We start from the raw sequence: 25,562 nt of genomic DNA on the forward strand, positions 1-25,562 counted from the left end.
CTTATCCGGGAAATAACACCTGTTTTTGAATGTAATAATTCTTGTCCTGCCATGAAATCACATGTGTGCACTGTACATTGACTGATCAGTACCTGTGCGACGCGCATGTACATGCAATGTTCAGAAGAAAATGTTGCGGGCTGCAGACATGAGCAGATCAGCGAATGCAAGTTCATGTGTAGCACGTGGTATTTAGTGAAAGCATGTCTGCGTATGTAACGGTACCAACACATACACTGTACTCCACCGATATTGTAAACATGTACATTTGCGTTCCAGGCCAGCCGGTATTTTAAATGTTGAACGAAAATTTTCTGCACATTACATATAATGTGTTCCGTATTTTAACGTGATGTTCAGCTAAGCTGAATTTCAAAAGAAATCTGTTGTGAACATGAGCTGTTTTTTTCCTGTATTGCCGAATGTTCATGCAGGTTCCAGAGAATTGTTCATCTAGCAGGAGTTTGTTGTTTACATGTCTGGTACATGGTATTTTTTAATACGGAAAAGGATTTCCAGGTGGTTTGTTTTAGCAAAAAAGGGTTGTATAAACATGAACTGTACATAATATGTAGTGACAGCATGTATTTGCAGGTTACAGAGAAACAGTACACTGTCTGAAATATAAAAGAAACATGTCCGGTAGACAGAATGTTTTAAATCCGAGAAAAGGCCATTTTCAGATGGGTTTCCCATAAAAAAAAAAGGAAGCTGTTTTGTTATTAGGTGTATGTTGCTTGTATCAACATCATGTACATGCAGTGTCCAGCTACATGTTGCTTTCGAATGAATTCTTGAATTTCCAGCAAAACAGACTAATCTCGACAATATTGGAAGGCTCTCTGTGTAGGTAGAAATTTGCAGGTACGAATTTATATTTTCCTGGACCAGCAGCAGACACTGGTATGTTTAGAAACACTGTGTTGCTGGAAATTCAGTCTTTATTCTTATTCCTTCAGCAAAATTTCGAACTCAAGTTTCATTCAACAGTGTACACATTTTATAATTACCACAAAATGGAAAATAGCTAGTAGGTCTAAAGACCAGGGACAGGTTAAAAAATCGAAAAGTGTGCCCTATAGTGTAGATGTCCGCTAGTTTGAAATAATGGCTGCCATCTTGAAATTTTAAGTCGGATAGCCACCAAAAACTATACGGCAAATTTCGGGTGTCTCGTGTTTTTACCCTCAAAGATAAAAGACCAAAAACTGCGCCCTGTAGCGTAGATGCTTGCCATTTTGAAATAATAGCCGCCATCTTGAAATTTGATGTTGAATGACCGCCAAAATCTATACAGCAAAATTCCGGTGTCTCGTTCTTCTACCCTCAGAGTGATAATGCCAGCCACTTTGAAATGATCGCCGCCATCTTGAAATTTGACGTTGAATGGCCGTTAAAATCTACTACAGCAATTTTCGGGTATCGTGCTTTTACTCCGAAAGTTTCTAGTTAAGAAGCTGAAACTGGGCTCTAGAGTGTAGATGCCCGCTAGTTTGAAATAATGGCCGCCATCTTGAAATTTTAAGTCGGATCGCGGGTTGCGGGGCATGAAATGGGAAACAGCAGGGAAATGAAATTTTGAAGTCCCAGTGCTGCCTATTACAGTTTTTTTTTTTTTTTTTGCATTACTTCCTGTTTTATTATGTCATTAGTCCTTAAAAAAACATTACATAAAAACGGACTGGGAGTCCGCCTCCACCATTCTTTATTCGCAAAAAAATGTTTACGAAAAAACATTTACTAAAAGAGCTATCTACACTTATCTTGATGCGCGCCATCACTTTCGGCGAGAAACCGCAGCCAATCTGCACATGCGACGTCACGTTTCTCGGGAAATCCGCATCCAATTACGAACTATCGAATCAAGGGCTTGTGCGACTTAACATTCTCGAAAAAGTTGATCCTAATCGATTATTCGTATGGTGCAATTGTGTTTATATGTTGTAGGGCTGATGTTATGTTCTAGGATAAGAATATTTAATTATAGTTATTCGTAAAGACTTCTTTTTACAGCGCTGCAAATGTAGTAAGAATCGAAATCGAATATCTAGTGAACAGTACAGGTTTCTCATTTACTACAAGCAATACCTGTGCATTCAGTATTAACTAATCGAAAAATGTAGGTTTCGTATCGTCTGAACCGCCTATTTTCAGTTCCCCTTTCACTGCATGTTTGCGATCCCTGTACATTGCATGTTCAGTGCTCTCGAACAATACTAAAATAGCACTGGTTTTCTTCCTTTTACATGCAATGTTCAGCGGATGATCAGCTGCTGTTGAAGAGAAAACACGTTTAGATCAGTTGCAAAACATGCAGTCCACAGATGTTGCGTTCGGTTATAGGTACAAAACATGTGTTTTCCAGGTACAAACCAGGTGTTCACTTCTTTCTTGTTTACCTGTGTTTTTCCGTTTCCAGGGACTGAACACGCAATGTTTTTTTAAAAAACATGAGCACATGATCAGGCGTAAAACAGTGTTTCAATTTCAAGGGTTTTCCAGGCGCATGTTGTACATGCGCATGTACGGTATGTGTTTTTTTCTGCTGGGATGTAATAACTATTTCTTTGTATCTTATTTATTGACGTGTCCGATTCATACACTCGTCTTCCTTCGAACATCATGTATGACTTATGTATGAAAATGAAATGAAATGAAAAATGGAACAGGTGTTCACTACTGTTCGAGAATTGAGTTCTTGTATTTGACATCAATCAATTAATTCATGCTGGGATTTGTTTGATCACTTGCTTTAGCACTGTCCATGTGACCTCAAACTAATGCGACCTAAACATGATTTATGAATGTAGTATTCAAATAGAAGGTTGGCTTAGTAAATTTAACTACCATCATCATGAAATCTGTTTCCAACAAGAGATATTTATTTTAAACAATATAGTTATGACAGATTTTGCCGCCCCGTGCAAATGCACGTGTTGCACATATGGTAGAGCCGGCCCTGGCAGAGATTTATTTAAGCGTGGACACTTTTTACTAGTGTCATGATCGTTACTTCTTTACGAATACACTAAAACTTCATTGTAACTACATATAACATTTATTGAAGCTGTTAAAATTCGTAGGAGAAAACGTTTTAAATGCTATTCATGAGTCCCTTATTTAAAAAAGTTTGGTACGATATAACACGAAAGAAAAAAGGTAATCTGTAAATAATGATGTTAAATTAACATTATATCAAAATAGCTTTCCATGGCTTTGATTTTGTAAACTGAACTCTGAAATGAAAGTCGGAATAAAATATCTTCCGAATAGACAAAATGTAAGCAAGATTTCACAAGACCAAACAAAAATGGTTTTGTCTCTGTTTCTTGGTTTATGATAATCTTTCCTTGTTTACCAGATTGAACTTCGGCAACCAGCAAAACACATTCATCAAGATTTATAACTTCGAGATACTTGATAAAATGGTTAAGCAACGAAAGTGACACTTGAGATATATAAGTTGCATAACTTACATTTGCAGGTAACAACTGCAATGCTAGGTTGAAAACCAATCAAGATAGCCATACCCGGACTAATTATACGACTCACAAGTATTGGATATTGTAAACGCACTTTGTTAATTGTAGAATCTACTATCGGGAAACAAATACTAGTACTTGAATAAGTAAGTTATAAATAGTCAGAAAAGCAAAAATTTCCGTTCCCCCCCCCCCTAAAAAATCTTGGCTTTTATGAGAAAACAGCCTCCACCCCCCCTCCAAATGGCCTTTTTGCAGTTCTAATTATGACTCGATTCAATACATCTTACCTGCCTGCAGAGCTTCTTGTGCAGTTATTGGCTCTCCTGAAAGGCAAATTTCCATGGCTCTTGACTTTCCAACATTTCGAATTAATCGCTGAGTCCCACCAGCGCCAGGAATTGTTCCAATATTGATTTCAGGTTGTCCAAATTTTGCCTTTTCTCCAGCATAAATGATGTCGCACATCATGGCCAATTCACACCCTCCACCCAACTGAACAAAAGAAGAAATTTCCATTATTTAGTAATATATGTACTTCGTACTTACGAAAATTCTGAAACTTTCGATCATTACAGGAATCTTTACCCAAAGAGTGCGTCCAGGTTTAGCCCCAATTTCGTCTCTCCATGAATTTCCCCGAACGTGATTGCAATCGATAGCTTCCGATGCGTAGAACACGACTGTGAAGGAACCAGAGTGGTCAGATGCACCGTTCCTGAGATATCTCGTTGCAGAAGTGTGGGATGCCACGAGATGGCGCCAGCATCGACGCAAAAATCGATGTGGCACTTTAGTTTATGAAACTCAATCAGAAACATCCTCATCATCGGAAACATTTTCAATGCGAAGAGAAACGTTGGACTATCGGTGACCGGGCCCAGCAAACTCATAGTTGTGGTCGTAAGAGAAATACTAAATAATGGTGGGCATGTGTGAACCACATCCTACTGTACGTGCTGCACAGACTCGCAACAACGAGCTTAATCAACGAGTTTAATACGATACGGAGTAACGGAGTTATATCTGTGACCACTATAACATGATAGCTTCAAACTTTATACAAATATCATCAAGGCGTTAAGAGACGATCTCGCAGCTGCGCATCGATACTCGCGCCATCTCGTGGCATCCCACACTTTGAAACGCGAGAACAGAAACGGTGCATCTGATCACTCTGGTTCCTTCCGAGTCGCGTTCTATGTATCGACGCTATCGTTTGCACTCACGTTCGAGCAAATTCATGGGGAGATGAAATTGAGGCTAAAGGCTAATGCTTTCTTGGCCGCACTCTTTCTTCCTATTTCTTAGCTCTGAACTATATTGATCAAAAGCCTCAAGAGTTTTTGTTTATGTTTTAATGTATACGATACTCAAAATAATTATTGAATGATAAAGACTAGAATGGGATATTTGTGTGTGTGTGTGTGTGTGTGCTGTAAACTTTGTAAGTAGTGTTTAAGCTATATATTTAAAGACAAATTTCAGTTGGAAATTTAGCAATCGTGACATAGTTATGACGACGATATTAGAAAAGGATATAGTTACAAAGGATTAAGATTAACAGTGAGAAATCTGTGGCTTTCTTTTTATTTATTTATTTTTTTTTTTTTCAAGCGTATGTACGAAATAATTGTATTCAGTTAGACCAAAAGTGCACCAACTCCAATATTCTCTGTCTTGCATATGCCTAGTCAACAGTTAATCTAACAACCTATATCTTATTCTTACTGTACAATAGGGTGTATCGAAAAAAACTTTTTTTCGAAATTCGGTTACGGCTAGTGCGGATTTTTGGCCAAATGGCATCAATAAAACGTATAAAAAATCTCAACTCGATGAGACAACTACTTCTGCTGCCGAGTAGAGCCCAAATATTAGAAAAATCAACAAAAGGTTCACTTTTCAACTGATTTTCCAAAAAATATTTTTTTAATATTTCCTATATTTTTCGGTCTTTTAAATTATTGAAATAGTATTGGAAAGGAGAAATAAATACATAAAACAAATTTATTATGGTTATTTCTGTACACCATAAGCATAAAAACCTAGTTAATTATTTGTAAAAATGCACTGATTTTCTGGCGTATCGTACAATTAAATTTTAATATAAAATCATTGAAGTCTCTTGAATAACGAAGAAAACACTTTAGTGCTAAATTCTAAGAGCAGTAATAGTAAAAATAATTTGCTCCCAATGCCGTAGGCATCTGCTTATCACACTAGATCACCTGCCGCCCATCTCTCCCCGAACGCCTCTTCTCTTGTACTTGCCCAGCTGAAAGGATCGGTCTTATCAGCCGCCAGTAGTCAACCAGCTGTGTCGAACGTGATTGTTGCTGTTAGAGTTATTTATTAGTGCTGTAGGAAATTTTAACTAAATAATTTGTTTTCGTGTGAAGTGCAGTATGTAGAAGTGAGAACAGTGTTTCAGATGTGTTAAGTACTTTTTATTTGGAAGAGAGTGACAGATACGCTGACGTTATGGCATCGACAAGTTTGTTACGGTCTGACGTTAGGAATAGCATTATTGGGACACCCAAGGAATTGGGTAGAACACAGCTACCAACCGTTGAAATGTATTGAGACAATACCTATGGGAGCGAGAAGAAAAAATGAGAATTTCGGGATCCCGGAAAGAGCCTTCAATAAAGGATTTATATTCTATCGTCGCCAGAAAGACTGTAGAAAATTGAGATTACGCCTCAAACTTGAGGTTCTTCGATCTAGAAGAAAAGGCGCCTCTAGCACTGGCACTTTTCTTCCTTTTTCGCAGTTGCAGGCAAGAGGATCGGAACACTTACAAAAGGCGGTATCAAATGAAATATTTTTGGCAGACTGTTGAAAATCAGCAATTCGTTTCGCAGAAGTTTGGAAACCGGACTTTGCTAGGTTTTGCAAGTCACGGACAATATTATAGTACTTCAATATCATTGCAACAATCCTTCTGACACTGAAAATTGCTTCGCCGCTGATTGAGGCGTAATCTCAATTTTCTACAATCTTCCTGGCGACGATGGAAGATAAATCCTTTGTTGAAGGTTCTTTCCGGGATCCCGAAATTCTCATTTTTTCTTCTCGCTCCCATAGGTATTGTCTTAATACATTTCAACGGTTGGTAGCTGTGTTCTAGCCAATTCCTTGGGTGTTCCAATAATGCTATTCCTAACGTCAGACCGTAACAAACTTGTCGATGCCATAACGTCAGCGTATCTGTCACTCTCTTCCTAATAAAAAGTACTTAACACATCTGAAACACTGTTCTCACTTCTACATACTGCACTTCACACGAAAACAAATTATTTAGTTAAAATTCCCTGCAGCTCTAATAAATAACTCAAGCAGCGACAATCACGTTCGACACAGCTGGTTGTCTACTGGCGACTGATAAGACCGATCCTTTCAGCTGGGCAAGTACAAGGGAAGAGGCGTTCGGGGAGAGATGGGCGGCAGGTGATCTAGTGTGATAAGCAGATGCATACGGCATTGGGAGCAAATTATTTATACTATTACTGCTCTTAGAATTTAGCACTAAAGTGTTTTCTTCGTTATTCAAAAGACTTCAATAATTTTATATTAAAATTTAATTTTACGATACGCCAGAAAATCAGTGCATTTTTACAAATAATTAACTAGGTTTTTATGCTTATGGTGTACAGAAATAACCGTAATAAATTTGTTTTATGTATTTATTTCTTCTTTCCAATGCTATTTCAATAATTTAAAAGACCGAAAAATATAGGAAATATTTAAAAAATATTTTTAGGAAAATCAGTTGAAAAGTGAACCTTTTGTTGATTTTTCTAATATTTGGGCTCTACTCGGCAGCAGAAGGAGTTGTCTGATCGAGTTGAGATTTTTTATACGTTTTATTGATGCAATTTGGCCAAAAATCCGCACTAGCCGTAACCGAATTTCGAAAAAAAGTTTTTTTCGATACACCCTACTGTGCAATGTAAAACCGACCGGCCGACTGAAGAACATTCCAGTAATATTGTTTAACATTGTGTGTAAAGTAAATTAGGATTTACGGTAGTCGCTTGAATTCCACTAGCAAGTAAAAGATAACGCTTTATATTCACAGCTATTAAATCACAGAACAGTAGCACTTTCGAGAGACACGGCTCTTATCGTTAGTATGACGTGAGTATACAACTTGAATTCGAAAAAAGAAAAATGATTATTCGAAGTGACCATCTGCAAGTGGTCTTTTTCTTCCCAAGTCTATTTGTGCTTCAGATTGTGTTATTTTGTCAATTTTACGTTATTTTTGCTATTTGTATAATTATTTTTCTGATGTATTATTGTTTTATGATTACAGAACAAACTATTATTCCATGTTTGCGCGAAAGTGCTTTGATCTAACATGTAAATTTGAAATACGTAATAACATGACGTAATGTCATTTAAAAAAAAACAAACTAAGTTTATATTGGATTGGCAACACTGTGATCAGGTGGCATTGCGAGGTATATCAAACAATGCCCACCTATCGACAGGGTTTGCCCAAGTGGGCCCAGCCCGAAAAAACCCAGCGGGTTTTTCGGATTGGACCCACCTTAAAACCCACCTGGGTTTTTGACCTTTCTGTTAGTATATTATTGGTACAACTGAGGTGATCACATTGAAAGTTATTTTTATCAGATTTTGAACTTTCTTTGGGCGAATTATATGCTTTCATGCTAAGGTAGTCAACAACATTCCACATAAGACCTTTATAAAGTTCTGAATGCACTGAATGAATGAATTTTAAAAACTCAGCTTGAGATAATTATAGAATAAATTAATGTGTGGATTATGCTTATAGCTTATTTGAAGTAAAATAAGCAATTTTGTACTTTACAAAATACTTTCCGTGAATAGAGTGCTTCCTCAGCGCCGCCGAGGGACGTTATCCCTCATACGTTGACAGGTTTAAGATCATAGGTGCCGGTACTAACGGTAAATATGTAAATACATTAGTAAAACTATTAGTATTTTTCTTACCTTTCACGATCACAAAAGTATTCAGTAAAATTTGGTTTTCCAACAACAGTTCAGTTCAGTCATTTGTTGCTACCCTTCAAATAAGCATTCTGTAGAATCAACACCAGCAATAGCGTAAAATTCTTGTCAAAATTAAGAAGCTTATAATGCTCGGAGCTCCCAAGACTACGTAACGCTTACTATTTTAACTGCTGAATTCAAACTTCAGTATTAATGGAAGTTTCGATGTACAGTAAAGCAAGCTGCATTTTCAAGGAAAACCCGTCGTGAAAGAAGTGTTAGGGAAATTCCCGCAATTGAACCCACAAGGCATCGGAAGTGAATACCTGAACAACAAAACTATTTATTTTACGCTGGAAGAAATTTAATTTCAGTTATGACATTTTGAAACATTTACTTTAATAAAATATGAATTATAGGCCTAACTTTGTTAATTGTTTTAAATTAATTTTCAGGAAAGAACCGTCTTGCAACAAGTGCTCGGGAAATTCCCGTAACTGAACGCACAAAGCACCGCAAGTAAACTTCAACAATAAAAACATTTATTTTACGTTGAAAAATATTTATTTCATATAATACATTTTGATGAATTATGTCTTAAACTATTATTGCTATTTGGTATTCATATTTGGCGAACGTCACAGGCTCCTGGCATGACTCGATCTACATTTGTTCGTTTGTGTGCCTGTACCACACAGTGTTCAACTTTTGGTCTTTTAAATTTCAGGATATAAGCTGGAGACACTCTAAATTTTCTGTATAGATTTTTTCGTCATACCAACGTAAAGTTACAAAATGGCGCCCTTTCTTTCTTTTCTTTTCTTTTTTTTTTTTTTTTTTTTTTCCAAAATAGCGGATATCCACGCTACAAAGGGCAGTTTTCGATCTTTCAAGTTAAAATTTTCAAAGTAGAAGCACGAGATATTAAATTAGCTGTACATATTTTGGTGGCATAAAATTTTAAAATGGCGGCCATTATTCAAAATAGTGGGTATTCATGCTACAGGGTGCAATTTTCGGACTTTTTAAGTTGAAATTTTGAGGGTAGAAGCACATGACATTTTAAATTTGCTGTACAGATTTTGTCGGTTATTCAATATAAAATTTCAGAATGGCGGCCATTTTTTCAAAACAGCAGTGAATAGAAAATTGTTGCAAGTTGTGACAATGACAATCTTGAAATGTAAATCATATTTTAACATTTTACCCCAAAAACATTGAAATATTTCTAAAAAAAACAACGAAAAAACAATTAAACCCGAAAAATCCAACATGGGCCCAGGTGGTTTTTTTTTCAAAAATACCCGGGTTTTTTCACACCCTGCCTATCGATATTTGCATGTTACGAAATTTCATCGAATTTTATCTGTTAATTTTAAAACATGCAACAGCGTTTCAAGATAGATGGCCCACTCTGTATACATACGATATATATATATATATATATATATATATATATATATATATATAAGTCACGGCCACCGATAAACATCTCTTACCCATATGCTTCGTAAGAAACAGCCCCTTTCGCAAGCATAACCGTAAGTGACCACAAACGTGCTGATGGACATGGAGGAGGAGGAGGAGGAGGAGGAGGAGGAGGAGGAGGTGGTGGTGGTGGTGGTGGTGGTGGTGGTGGTGGTGGTGGTGGTGGTGGTGGTGGTGGTGGTGGTGGTGGTGGTGGTGGTGGTGGTGGTGGTGGTGGTGGTGGTGGTGGTGGTGGTGGTGGTGGTGGTGGTGGTGGTGGTGGTGGTGGTGGTGGTGGTGGTGGTGGTGGTGGTGGTGGTGGTGGTGGTGGTGGTGGTGGTGGTGGTGGTGGTGGTGGTGGTGGTGGTGGTGGTGGTGGTGGTGGTGGTGGTGGTGGTGGTGGTGGTGGTGGTGGTGGTGGTGGTGGTGGTGGTGGTGGTGGTGGTGGTGGTGGTGGTGGTGGTGGTGGTGGTGGTGGTGGTGGTGGTGGTGGTGGTGGTGGTGGTGGTGGTGGTGGTGGTGGTGGTGGTGGTGGTGGTGGTGGTGGTAGTAGTAGTAGTAGTAGTAGTAGTAGTAGTAGTAGTAGTAGTAGTAGTAGTAGTAGGAGGAGGAGGAGGAGGAGGACTACATCATTCAAATAGGATGAAAATATCAAAACTCAACACTAATCATTTATGATTTTTTTTTCAAAAAGACATAACTATAATAAGTGGCTAACTCATCAATACCTATCTCAAACTATTGTAGATAGAAACCTGAATTTGTACAGAATATTCGTTTGTCAAAAAGCAAGGGCTAAGTTTTTTTTTTTTTTTTTTTTTTTTTTTTTTTTTTTTTTTTAATATACAGTATGTCCTATAGAAAAGTGAAAGAGAGTTCAAATAGGTTTTACTAAAAATAGAATATATCACAAATCTTTGAAGTTACGAAGATAAAACAGGGGGGATAAACTCTTCATTAAAATTAACCGAAAACATGTTTCAACGATTTCCAAAATTTCGCCCCTGTAGGACAAGAAAGGGTCTGTACTAATATTCAAATTTCCGACTATTTGTTCAGAAAATGCCGAGTGTGAGAATTTGCTTAAGAAGGCGTGAAATTCAGTACGTACACGTTTCACTAAAAATTACAGACCACGAGTTTCAGACTTAGACAAAAAAAAAAAAAAAAAATCCTGCGAAGAGGAAATGAGGTCAATTTCTATAATATTATAGTTTTAGTTTTATTAAAGAAATATCCCCACGTGATTAGAAACAAACATTAGTGCAAAATGTCAGCAAAATTGATTAACACTCGGTTGCTAAAGCTGTCAGTACCGAAACTTAAAATAAAATTTAAAACAGGTTATTATGAGAATGATACCTGTAAACACTTTACTTTTGTATTGAAATTAATGTAATTCAATTGAATGCAAATGTCTTATATGGAAACGTATCCTAAGGTTAATGACGTGGGCTGGGTCTATGGTTTTCATCATTTAAGCCATAAACTAGTGATATTAAATAAATGTTGTTTAGAATTATTTTATATTACTCCGATATGTGGTCTTCCTTCACTAAAGTAAGGCCATGGTTTGAGATGCGCAAAAACGATTAACTCAAGGGGAAAACTATAAAACTCAAGGGAAAAAAGGGAAATAACCATACTATATGCTGCTTTAAATTGTAAATTATAGTACCAAAAGTAAGTCTCTTGCAGGAATTGAGAATATTTACCCTTTTAGATGCAACGTTCCTCTTTTACAAACTCCTTTTTTTTTTTTTTTTTTTTATGTTATCTGGAAGAAAAATGGGATTCGTTTATAAAATGATTTTTTAAACTTATTTTTCCGTATAGATTTTTCATGGGCAATAAATAAGCATGTCACTTTTCGATAACTTTCGAATACCAACATAATATAAGTTGGTGTTTAAGTTGAACTAAAATATCAGATTTTACTTTTGCTGTCCTCATATGACGATCTGGAATGGAAGCCTTCAAACAGAGAGAAATAAAGTCATTCAGTTTAGAAATCTGGCAGCATTGACTCTTCGCCACCTCCACTGAGGTTTGCGGTTGCTAAACCACAAGGGATGGAGGAAAGTCTTTCCTCTTCCAGGAAAAATGGTTGTTTATCCACGGCCCCAACTTTATATATTCTTCGACTCCATAAGTAAAAGATGACCGCTTGTTTACTAGTTTCAATCTCTTTAAATGGATGAAACTACCTACAGAAAGGGAGAGAAAAGCCGTTTTTGGGCTACAATAATATGGGGTATCTGTAATGAATTTACAAAAGTTAGTTTAAAAATGTCAGGAAGGAATATAACATGGAAACTAATAAATAAAGGAAGGAATATTACGAAAACTAATCACGGATTTCTTTGCACGTTATATAAAGATGGTCATGAAAATAACAGAAAAATCTGTAGTTTGAAACACGTAAAGATGCGTGAGGTGATGAGAAGGTGTGTGCAGCGCCTGCTGTTGTTAGTAGTATGGTAGGTAAGGCACAGGTGGTCAGTTGTACTTTACGGAGGATGTGCAAAAGCGGGCAGACGACTACGGTGGCCTGATGACGACCTACGGAACTCATGGAAGAATGTAACAGTAAATGAAAGTGACGATTCAGCGACAGGGATCGCTGAGTATTGAAAAGGACTGTCACCGAGGACCATAGTGAATGCAACAAAAGTGACTGCGGAATTCAATCAACACCTAGAACAGCTTATTGTGACAATCACAGTCCGACGCGAGTTGCATAAACATGAACATATGCGGTCATGTAGCATTGCCAAATCGCTAATCATCGTCAACAAAGCTTCAGCGCGAAGAAAATGGTGACGAGAACATACGAAGTGGATTGTCTGTGATTGAAAACACGTAATATTGGTCTTACTCATCCTTTTCACCTTGTTTCCAACAACAACTCTTAAATGCTCCTAACATGACAACGGCTCTACGACACTGTAGGCTGTAATTTCTTGGTATTCTGTGGATTCTATGATTACGCTCACATGACCACTTACTGCCAGTGATTAGAACGATATTTTAGGTCACCAAGTGCATCTTAGAGTCCAAATGTTGTTTCCGGCTAATATGGCAATTTTGCAAGATGACAATACTCCAATTCACACTGCTGGAGCTATTAAAACGTGGTTTAATGAATATTAGGATGAAAAAAGAAAAAATCCCTGGCTCGTCCTATCCTTAGAGACCAACATTATTCAGTTCTGGAGCTCTCACTTTAGAGCAGATATCCTCCTCCATTCTCGCTGATAGAACTGAGAATTGCATTGCATAAGGAAATGTAAAATATTCCTCTGAGAGCGGACTTAATACCTCCATTCTACAACGAACCAGAGATCTTCTGAAGGCTAATGACGGCACCACACCATATTGAACACGTAGATGCATTTTTTAAAGGTGATCCCATTGTATAACCATCTGAACATGTATGCTATCATAATTCACTTTCTCTCAATCATGTTTGAAGTGTTTTATTACATACCCTTTATTTTGTACTATTTTCTCTGTTGAAAAAATCAGTTTAAAAAATTATACTCTTTTGAGTAAAGTTTAGGTGTATATGCGCATTTTCTTTTTTCTTATACTATTCACATGAAAGAAACACCACAGAAGTAACGTCATCACAAACAGAAAACAGAATGGAGTGACAGAATGATCTGAAATCTTTAGAAACATGTACCACTCAGCGAGAAACGATGTTTCAAGTAGTACTTACCGCATAGCCATTAACAGCGGCGATGAGAGGTTTCCTACATCCTGAAACTACTGACCACCTATTCAAGAAGTTTTCCTTAATAATTTCATTAAAAGTCATATTCTGCATGGCTTTAATATCAGCACCTGTATTTAAAAGATTCAAAAATTAAAAAGCCAAATAAACAGAATAAAATGGTTACGATATATGATTCTAGCTAAAATTTATAATTAGAGCTCCCATTTATTTGGCGAGCACGAATTCCCTGACTTTCACAAGGTTTTCCAGGTCTATACATAATGTAAAAAAAGAAAAAAAACTATATTTTTCCCGACCAGAAAGTTCCTTATCTACTATGCATGTAAATGTATATATATATATATATATATAGTGTGTGGGGGAGGGGTTAAGAAATTTTGCAAAACAAACTAATTATTTTGTAAAACATACCTTACCAAATAGGGAAAAGGGTAAGGGAAAAAAAGATCTGTAACGTAGAAATCCGTATTTAAAATTCAATGACTTTTCCAGATTCTCCCGGTCGGTGGAAACCCTGAAATAAATCTTAAAAATATGTATATAATGGAATCTATTCTAGCTTTAGCACGCTTGAGACAAATCTAATAAAACCTAACTATCCGACATACTTTACAAAAATAGAATTTTGCTTTGTATTCAAATGAAGACATAGGCTAATTTTTTATTTAAAATTTGCTAGTATCCTACGCAAAATTTTATCAAGGGGAAGGGGTGTGTTCAAGCTTCCAAGTCCATATCATTTGTTTCCACACATATTTTAATATGGTAATTATTTTTATACATCTTGTGCAAGGGAGAGTTAAAACTCGGAAACCTGCTCCCTTTGCGTATGCCACTTTATTGCACCCACTAGGCATCACTACTATAACTCTACCATTACATTTCTTTAATTTATTTATACATATTTCTGGAACATTACCAGCATCTATGGCCTTAAGCTTGTGACGTATAAGGAATGACATTTCTCGCCAAGCACATTATCCGGGGAAGGCGGGAAAGAAACTAGTGGCGTGGGACTTGTATATTAGGTACCATCCCGGGATTTGCTAGTGTGGATGAGGAAAACCCGCACTAGTTGACCTGACAACTTTTTTACGGTTGATCTGAAAAAGTTGTTAGATCTTTTCGACCCCACCATATTTCTATTAATGACGAGCTATACATTTTAATACTGTTTAAAATAATACGCATTTTTAATCTTGCAAAAAATAATAGGTTAGTGATAACTTTATTATAAAATGTATTGTTTGCAATTTCTTTCCTTTCCCCAAAATATAGCAATTTTTTTAAACCTTGATCATAAATCAATAAAACAGACACAAACCCATCTTTGTTTTAGTATAACATTTTTCTTACATCTCGTCCTCCGTTTGAGAGACGTTTTATAGTGAGCTCCTAGGTGGCTAAGCGGTTAGCGTACGCGCCTTTGTCATGGGAGAATCGGGTTTGATTTCTGGCGGGAGCTCTTGCGGTTTGGATTCCGCGTTAATCAGTAGGTCCCATCTCATATAGTCCCACTGCTGAAAGGGACGTTAAACTCAAAATCAACTCAACTCAACGTTTTATTGTGTGATTCAGAAATTCTACAAGAGCCTAATATAAGTTAATTTTACAAAATTAAAGCTACCAACGGCTATTTTTGGGTATGATGTTAATTTAACGGTAGTAAACGTTCATTATTTACAGAATTTATTAGACTTCCAAACTATGCTATGTATAATCATCGGAAGACTTTCAGAACGGCTATGTCTGTCTTCTGTGTACATATGGGTTAACAGATATCAGACGAAAAATGGTAAGAGATATCGGGAAGCGGTGTTTTAAAATCAAATCAGCGTCCCAAGAATAAGTTCTATCTCATTCATTAACCTTTTTCTGAAATCGGAAATGGCAAAAATTAATAATTTCCTGTTTCAACGATGATCTCCATAGATCAAAAATGGTAAAAGATAGTGCCCCAAAGAAGACGTTTTTAAACTTTCTACGATGGCTTACAGAAACCCTAACTCTACAGAAACCATAAAAACTTTCTACAAGTATTTTAGTAATAGCGTAATAAAATTGTAACTTAAAACTTTCAAGCGCATAAACACAAAGACATTTTTATAATTTTATTATTCTGAACATTTTTACATAACTAACTCTATGGCCTATGGAACCCGGAGGTTCAATGCCGCATTCACAAAAGCTCTCCATTAACTTCTATCCTCAGCCAACTGGATCCACTTTCTACTTTGTATTCCTATTTCTGCGAGATCCATCTTAATATTGTTCTTCCATCTGCGTCTAGGTCTTCCGATTGGATTTCCAGTTAAACGTTTACATTTTTACATATAGGCTTTTTATTTATGGAGAAATATACAAGGGGCTTGTAAGGCTGTTTAATAACTGAATAAGTAACAAATCAAGAAATCCTCACATATACTTCGTCAAAAGGCCTTTTAATCATACTTACTCATCATAATCATCATACTTATGTTTTTTTTTCTTTTTTTTTTTTTTTAATTTTTGATGTTCATTTACATATCTAATCATGAATACTAGCTGTACTTGCTTTATTTGCAAAGAAGAAAATCGTTTTGCAACTGTAAATTTTCTTTACAGTGCAGACAATCGTCCTCCGGCCGTAATTTCCACCGAGGTTAGCCAATCTTCCTGCAGCCCAATTTTCTTTCTGTGACACTGTCGCCTGTCGATCTGCTTTGGAGGATGGTGGCAAGAAATATCCTGCAAGTGCAATCGGAAGTTGAAGAAATATACTACCACTTCCGACTGAATATTAATGTTCATATATTAAAACGGTGAAAGATCGAAAGAAATAGCTTTTTGATATGGCTTCAGCGTTTCAAGAATAAGCTTAATGTTTAACGTTATTCCAGTAGTGCAACTGGAAGTTACAGACCTACTACGACCAATTTCAGCATTGTTCGCTTAGTTTGGAAGTCTACCGTAATTTCAGAATGTGAAACAAAACTCCTAGTTAGTATTTCTTTAGAAATGGTATCTCCCCCAAATCCATCGACACTTTCGGAACTGGTACTATAGTGAGCCTTGGAAACGACCTCCTTTATACGTATACCTACCATCGCTGACGCGCCTGCTCCGTACGGACGTACCCCCTTGCCCCCTGCTGCGCTCCCGTCCTGACTCAATTAGATAGCATTCGTGTTTTTTAGTGGCCACCTAGCACAAGTTGGTTCATCTTTAATGCACTCTAGTTTTATGCCACATGCCCACGCTGTATTTATACTCATCACAATTACAAGCAACAGACTGTAATCACTACTAAGTGAGTAACTAACATACAAGGGAAGAAACTAAATAATACCCTTTCCTTAGTGTTATATCGTGTCAATATATTTGAAATAGGAAACCTAGCTATAGGGATTTTAATTTTCCTCTGCTCAACTTGTAACGGACTCACTAAATGCTACGATTGTTCCGCTTAATATCCTACATAAAATGTAACTTTAGGTCCAAAATTGATACATGTTCTAGTTCATACATAAATACTAAAGGATAATTTTGCTCCACCGAATCTAACTATTACATTTTCAGCTAACAGTTATCGCTAACACTATTAAATTTTCATTAAAACTTCTTGTCGTAGAAAACAATTTTATAAACAACTAGCGTCAATTATCCGTTTCGCTGGGATAAAGTAAGAAAAATTAGTAATATGTTACGTTAGCCACTCACTTTTTACTATTAGTAAAGCACTCTCTTATAGACGGTTTTCTGTCTTGCATTCTTCAACAAGAACATATACATTTTTGGGATTTCCAACTCGAGGTACTGTCAGATAAAGTTGGTCGTGTAAGCAAGGGGTTCCCTCTCCCAAGCTGTGGGGCTCAATTTGGATTTAAACTACATCGGAAGTGTCACTGTTCATCTCAGCGACCCCGAAAACTATGGATTCGAAACCAATATCGGTCATTATTGATCATTTTTATATATATCTCCTTCCTCCCCCTCCCCTAAGCTGCACCGTCAAAGTGAAATGATAGAAACCATCCCAGATCTAAACCTCAACTATGTTGAAAATCTGATCGATATCGGTCGGGTGGTTCAAAAGTTATTAAATCACACACGTGTTTTCTCTTTCACGTCACTTTCATTTTTAAATATACTAGCTGAACCTGCGCTCTCTACACAGCGCATCATTCACACATGAGCGTGAATCTCCTTGTCACTCCTCACAACATGCGTATATATCCCTATACAGACACAACTGAAAGACGTCTTGATAAAAATTGGAAAGAGGTACCATAAAGGGGAGATTTTTTCGATTATTTTTTTCAATATCTCGCATCGTTTGCAAGATTTGAGCCTACTTCCGGTTGGAGTTTCTAATTCATGTATGATCAGTGTTTTCTTGTTCCTTGCACGCAGTGTGTAATAAGCACATATATTACACACATACACCCAATTAATTATTACGTCAATGATATATTGTGTTCATTGGGCAAAACACTCTAAACAATAAAGATTCATCTTAGACTTGAGAAATGGCTATCCTTCGTTTCTCATTACCATTTCACCATGAAACAAACGTGGGTGAGATATACTAACCCGGTATACAAATGCGTGGTGCTGGAATGTATAAATTGTAGAATGCGAAGCATTACTTTTTAAAAATTTCAACACTTCCAGAGTACCCCTAAAAAATGTAATAAAGAAATAATGGCCATTTTTTAAATATTCAATTAGAACTGAACAATCTACACAAAATTTGCAATCGATCTGTGAAAACGGCATCTTTCTAGAGCCTACGGTTCCAGAGAACTCATTATCGAAAGGATGGCCATACACATATAAACTTTTCTTGACCACAAACATATAAACGTAGCATTTTAATATATAGATAGATAGATTGGTTCGAACAAAAAACATTGTGTCCAGAGACTTGGCATTTACTTTCCTACTAAGTGATCGATTATCTTTGATTATTGAGCTTCTCGTATATATATTTTTGTCCCTCTTCAGAATGCAGTAAAAAGGTGCCCACAGGTGGACTTAATGGCGCAGGTTGCGCCTATGAGATTGTTTGCGGAGACATAATTTTTCAATGAAAAATAGCAGTTGAGCTTTAATTACGCAATAACGATACTTTTAAACACGCTAAACTGAATAAGATTGGTAAATTTTGGGGTTGCACTCAAGTACTTGGGAGGCAAAGTGCCGCTGGCAGTAATTGTTCTATTTTATTATTGTTTTGCATTGTAATGGAAAAAAGTAAGGTGGAATGTACTGTTATATGTTCAATAAAGTTGAAATGTTCTCACAAAGCTTAAAATTTTCAAGGCAAAAAAGTCGCGCGCAAAAAAAAAAAAAAAAAGTTTTCTTCCGAGTCCTTTCATCTCTACTACTAAGTAACGTAAATTAGAGACTACACGAAATCAATTAAGAGAACACTAATTACCTTGTTAATTTAGTTTGCATTCTCCTTATGAGCTAAATTATTTACCTGCAGCAAAGGCTTTCTCATTGCCTGTTATGATAATGGCACCAATGTTGGGATCCTTATCAAACTGCTCTATAGCTTCACCGACTTCGTTCATTAAGCCATCGCACAAGGCATTCAGTGCTTTTGGTCTGTTCAGTTGAATATAACCTACGTTATTTGCTTTGCCTTTTGTATCAGTCAAAATGTACTCGTGATTGCCAGCTGAAATAAATAAGCAAATATTGTATATAATCAGCATAACTTAGAATAGCTTCTTAAACTTAAAAATCAATTACCTATCATTAATTTTTAAAAGAAAAAGTTGTATCTAAAAGCGGTCGTTAACGTTCAACTACCATTTGCTGTAGAGTAACTTACTTCTTGATCTCAGAATATACTTTGCTTCATCTTTAATATCAGCTATCCTGAGTTCCTTGGAAATTACACAGATAGATATTACACAGTGTTTTTAATCAAGCCCATGGCCGACTCGAGTCTACTACAGTCTTCATATGTTAAAAAGCCCATTGTATTATACTGTTATTTTATTACTATTTAGAACATTCTACAAAAGGAACATTATTAGCAATTGCAATTAAAAACAATAATTGGTAATTCAACTTCAAGCTTAATATTATTATATTCTTTTTCATAAATATAGTTTTATTTCTTACGCCAAACTACTTTTATATCCGATAAAATACATTTTTCTTGCATATATACTTGACTGCTAATTAACCATACAATTTTTTATTAATTTTTAAATGTGAAATTGGAACAATTAAATCATATTACAATTTCGCATTTAAAGAAAAATAACATGGTGCTTTTGGCTTGTTGAAACTGAAACTGGAAATTGGCTCGAGTTTCTCTGTGCATACCTTGTTTCTTCTCCTAATCAATGATCACGTCATTATGGGGTTTTCGCTATTCGTTCAAGGCTTCCAGTTACCTGAGTAACTTTTTCAATTTAGAGTTTTCAAGAATTTCTATTCATTTTCAGTTAAAAAAAAAATCTTCCATTTCAGAAGGGAAGGAACTTAAAATGATAACTGTGTTACCTCCCTGTATTGCTAAATACGCTTAAATAAAAATTGTTCACTTCTCGGCTCTCCCGTCTTCAGATTGAATTTCGACCCAATTAGGAATTCCCTAGCTTCCTGGCTGAAAACTAACCGTTTTCTCCCACATCCTTCATTCATTATCAATCCCCGTCTTCCTTAGCCTCGGAGCATAATTGTAGAGCATTAAAATAATAATAATAATAATAATAATAATAATAATAATAATAATAATAATAATAAACCGAAGTTTCTCTTGTCTGGATAAAAATTGGATTAATAATGCGAATGATTGAAATGAGTTCCTTTCACTTTACTATGCTAATTTATAAACGAATTATCAAAATACATAGTCAAACTTCGAGGATGTATTCGTCAAAGGGAGTGAAGAAAAAAAAAGTCCCAATACACGTGTTGGCAAACGTGGAGTTGCAGACCTAAATTTCAATAAAAGTAATGGACGTAGGCTATCTTTCAATACCCATATCATGGACACCGTATAGTCAAATTGCAGAGATTAACAAAGGTTAATTCATTTCTTTTGGGAAATGACATTGCAAGCCCACAATGCCCATCACTGGCGGATAGTCAGTATCCAAACGTTAATTCGCGCAACTGATAACTGTCTATCAACGAACCATATCCTAGGGCGCTTCTTCTGCCAACCATAGCACCACGCATCAAGTGGTAAGAGTAGCCCGAACATACAACCCATCAGTTTAACGAAGGAGGCCACACTTTGGGACAAGGTGTGGAACGATGGATTGCTCCACAAACTACTTCAAGCAGGAATCCCAAGACATATAGTGAAAATCCTACAAAGCTACCAGACCGACAGAACCTTCCGAGTATCCATGCAAACCACCTCACGGAAAGGAGAACCATACGGACTGGAATACCACAAGGATCCTGTCTGTCTCCTATCCTGTACAACGATTCACTGCCGATCTGCCAACTACCAGGACCACGATGACAGCGACTTTTGCTGACAACACAGCCATCTTCGCAAGTCATCACAATTTCAGATTCGCTCACCTTTAACTCCAACGCCACATCGAACTAGTTGAGCAGTGGAGCAACAACTGGAAGATCCAAGTCAACACAGGAAAAACGGCGCTGGTAGATTTCACAAGGAACAAGACAGCAAGAGAATACAATTTCTCACTCCATGGAACAAGAATCCCACTGGAATCACAGGCGAAGTACCTTGGTGTAATACTGGACCGACAACTGAAATTCGCAAACCACCTGGAGGCAAGTCAAAAAACTACCCAATGATTTCATGCCCTTCTCCCCATCTTCCTCATCCTCACGTAAGTATGGAAACAAAAAGACACGTCCACCAAATGTACGTCCTAACCATCATAATGTACGTCCACCCAGCATGGGAGCATACATTCCAATGTCATCTGCACTAACTCCAGGTAGTTCAAAACAGGGTAGCCAGAGCCATAACGGGACATTGCATGGACAGCCGTATCTCACAAATTCATGAGGACCTGGAAATTCCTCTCCAAGATGAACTACGCCACCTTCACTCCACGAAGTTCTGGACAAAAACAGCAAGATCAGAAGATGAAACTATCGCCACCCTTGGTACAAGAGAACAGCCCCGGAGAAGATACAGAATGCCCAGACCGCCGTGAAAAAACAGCCATGAAGAACCTCAGGGATCAGTGACAGTTGTGATGTCATTGATCTCTCCAATGACATACGTTCGCCAAAAACAACGCCAAGCAAAAATTCAGACAGAAGTCAAGGGATCTTGCCCGAAACTTCTCACCTGCACTCGTCTAGAATTCTCAACTCAACTCTGCCAACAACACCAACGGAATCCAAGTGCTTTCCTAGGAATGTGAGTCTACCAGATGTCTTCGCAAATATAATCATCAACGGATCTCACCGCACCCGCTAAAATCCGACCATACGTCCTTGGACCTTTGTTAGGTACCATCCCGGCATCTGCTTCATGAGTAGGGAAAAACTTCACTCAGGATGGTGATCTATAAAGGGTTTTGTACCTTTCCGACTGAGTGTCCCCACCGACTGCTTATAACAAAGCCGACTACATATCAAAGTGACTGCGCTACGCGCGACAACACATCCTGCTTCGTGCTTGAAGTGAACAACAGTTTACAAGAATATTTACCGTCGCTAACGCGTTACAGTCCACCAGCTTCGCCCTGTTCTGTGTCGGAAAAATGCAATTCTGCATATAGTTCCTACCTAACACAGTATGTATATTGATTTTTGAAGGTTTCATATAATTTTGCCGTTTATATTCGTAACGCTGTTTATAGCTATTACGATTTTCCCCTGCTAACAGGGTTGCCAAATAAAATTAGTCAAAATAAGGGACAGGTTGACCAGTTTCAATAAGTATTACGGAGTTTGATAAACATGATCTAATGGTAAAAAAATGAACCAAACATCAAATAAAAAGAGTAATCATTTTAGACTGAAAGATGAACTAATACAAAGAGTCATTATAAGAAAAATTAGGTAAATCTTTTCATACATTGGATTTAGGTTACTTACACTTTCTTCAAAAACTCGTACTTCACGCTTGACTTAAATGTACTCATAATCTTTTTCAAGTTTGGATTTTTCTTTGGCTGTTGAAAAACTCAATGCAGCTTAAAGTCGAAGAGAATGCAGCTTAAAGTCGAAGAGTTGATTACTACTATAAGTCCAGCTTTCATCAACTGGCCAGAACACCTATTCCTTGTTCATAACGAACACCTGTTCCATTTCAAATTCACATGTGGGAAAACTCTTTCCACATATGATTTTGACGGTGGGATGCTTAGGAAAAAGGAGACGACCTTTTAAAAAATGACAATACAGACATTTTCTGAAATTACATTTGTCATTTACTGCTCACCAGGGTTGGCTGGTTCAAACCGAGGTGGTTTAAACCATGATTTAAACCAGTTTTTTTTTTTTTTTTAAGCCAACTGGTTTAAACCAAAACGCGAAAAAAGTTAGCAAAAGTGTAAGTATTTGTAAAATCTTGATGAACACGCATTTGTGGGTTATCAGTTTCACTCCCGTATATTATTCGTATTATATTCATACCTAAATTCGCTATTCATTACTCAAAGAAATTATACTACAAAAGCAACTTTTTTACATAAGTTTATGAATGTTTCTTTTGTGATTTTTTTTATAGTTTATCATTATTATGCAATTGCAATCAAAGGAAAATTCTAAATATTGTTTCCTTTTTCAATAATAGTTACTATTGGTAAAATCGAATTGTCGTACTTGGAGGGGGGGGTCATACAAACCCCACGAGAGGCATTTATTGAAATCATAAGTATCTTTGGTATCTATGTATAAATTGGTCAGAGCCAAAATGGTCTCAAATAATTCGTATCTTTATTCACTTTTCTTACTGATATGCAAATTAAATCGTTGTTATTTCTTTAACTTGGACTAACAAAAGTTGTAGTGAACTATCTTGGACTAAATTAGTTCTTCCGTACTCTGTATATTTTGCAATTGTCCATATGGAATTCTGTATAATGCCTTCACTTGTGCAACTGTTTATCTTTTTGTCCTTCTGAAATGACTCTTGACAATTATATTAGCAAGCATGTTAAAGATTAGTACAACTATTTTTGTCAGGAGTCCTTCGTGAGTGAGTCGGCAGACGTTTCGCATTTGTAGCCAATTAGTCCTGGCTTCGAGTTCAAATGGAGAACAATTTCTCTCAGATGTAAGACGAGAAGAAGTCTGGATCTCGCTTTAAGCTTATGAGAGGCCTTCCAGCATAACCCGATTGTTGCATAATAACATCAGGGCGAAACAAACTTGTTCCTGTCTATATCTGATATAAATACTTAGAGCAAATTATTTAAACCATAAAAACCTGGTTTAACCCCCCCCCCCCAAAAAAAAACGAGGTTTTTGTTTTTTTCAATAAAAACCATGATTACTGCCAACCCTGCTACTCACACTCATGTCCTTTTCCGCCACCAAGATATCAATACAATCTTTTACTGAAGATAATTCATCATATAAGTTGTCTAATGATACTTTGTCTTCAAATTCCAACTGTTCAACAATAGCCGATAAGTCGGTAAATTGGAGCTTGTGATTTAGAGCCATTGGTCTTAAAATACAGGACTTTCGCCGTCCCATATCGTAGCTCCTCGGGACGCGGGACAAAATCACAAAATAAGGGACTGTCCCTTAAAATCCGGGACATTTGGGAACCCTGATTGCTAAAGCAATCCCGCAGAGTAATCGTCACCTATGAAACGCCAATTGTTCTTGGTACGGTACTAAGTAGATTTCGTGAAAAAGGATGGTGTTTGTCATTAATTATTAGAGGCATCCCTAATGTAAATTCCACCAAAACTCAATCTACTGAAGTAGTATCATAGTGTAGGTTGTCTATATTAATAGTAATATCAGAGTATTCATTATTACCGGTATATCGAAATATTGCTGGTGTCAATAAGTACAAGGCTAATCATCATGATTCATCATATTTTCGGTATTTGTAATCCTGAAAAAAATAAAATAAACGCAATTTCTGTTATTCAAAACATTATTTTAGTAATATTAAAGCAGTGCAAAATAATGTGGTGATGATAACACTGTAATTTGTGATTTATTTAAGTATAGTAGCTTAAAGGTGTATGTTACGATCGCCCATGGCTTTATCACTAAAATAATTACCAAGTATAAATTAAACTTTGACAGTATCACCAATTTTTATATTCTAATATTTCACTTACAAGCAGTAGAACTCATCCATTTCACGTAAGTCAAATGACACACACGATATCGTTTAATATTTCCAGCCAGAACACGAGACACAAAACTACTAGCCGCCATCTTCCTAAAATCAACAATCAACTATGAGAGTGGCTCTGCTACGCTGGGAGAAGGTGATTTTTAGATGTACGAACCTTGGACCTGCCAACAGGAAAGTCAGCATTACTTGATAATTATGTGAAAGAGATAACTGTAGAACCTTAGAAAAGTACTTATCTCATTCAAGGAATGTTTAGCACGTCGCTAAGAAAAAAGAAGTTACTTAAAGAAAAACAGCATAATTTTTGTCAACTAAATAGCCTACTGGTTTCATGTCGGGAATAACTGAAAGCTGAACTTTAGTCGTTTAGTCGTATCGTTGTTAGATCAATGGTTCCTTTTTTTTTTTTTTTTTTTTTTTTTTTTTTTTTTTTTTTTTGCCTGACGACACATTATACTGAACGCACATACCATCGTGACATACTGTCTGGAATTTTATTAAGAATATAAATTATAATACGGTAATGTAAGACTGACTATTTTTTATAGTGCTGAATATTGTTGATGCTGTTGAGGCACTGACTTGTACACATTGTCTCAAGATTAACTTT

General features: G+C 36.6%; 1 protein-coding gene across 1 annotated transcript in view; it reads right to left on the minus strand.

Annotated features, from left to right (window-relative positions):
- Echs1 (Enoyl-CoA hydratase, short chain 1) overlaps window positions 1-25,298 on the minus strand; it is a 47,086-nt gene extending 21,788 nt beyond the window's left edge. Inside the window, exons 1-4 of the mRNA XM_081731412.1 lie at window positions 24,933-25,298; window positions 19,145-19,345; window positions 13,660-13,784; window positions 3,773-3,977 (exon numbers count right to left, since the gene is read on the minus strand). Coding sequence (XP_081587538.1) covers window positions 3,773-3,977; window positions 13,660-13,784; window positions 19,145-19,345; window positions 24,933-25,032 — 631 coding nt within the window. The 5' untranslated portion in view covers window positions 25,033-25,298. The remainder of the gene's footprint in view (window positions 1-3,772; window positions 3,978-13,659; window positions 13,785-19,144; window positions 19,346-24,932) is intronic.
- Between the last annotated feature and the right edge of the window lie 264 nt (window positions 25,299-25,562).

Source organism: Thermobia domestica, chromosome 11 (assembly GCF_964235325.1).
Source record: "Thermobia domestica chromosome 11, izTheDome1.hap1.1, whole genome shotgun sequence".
NCBI lineage: Eukaryota > Metazoa > Arthropoda > Insecta > Zygentoma > Lepismatidae > Thermobia > Thermobia domestica.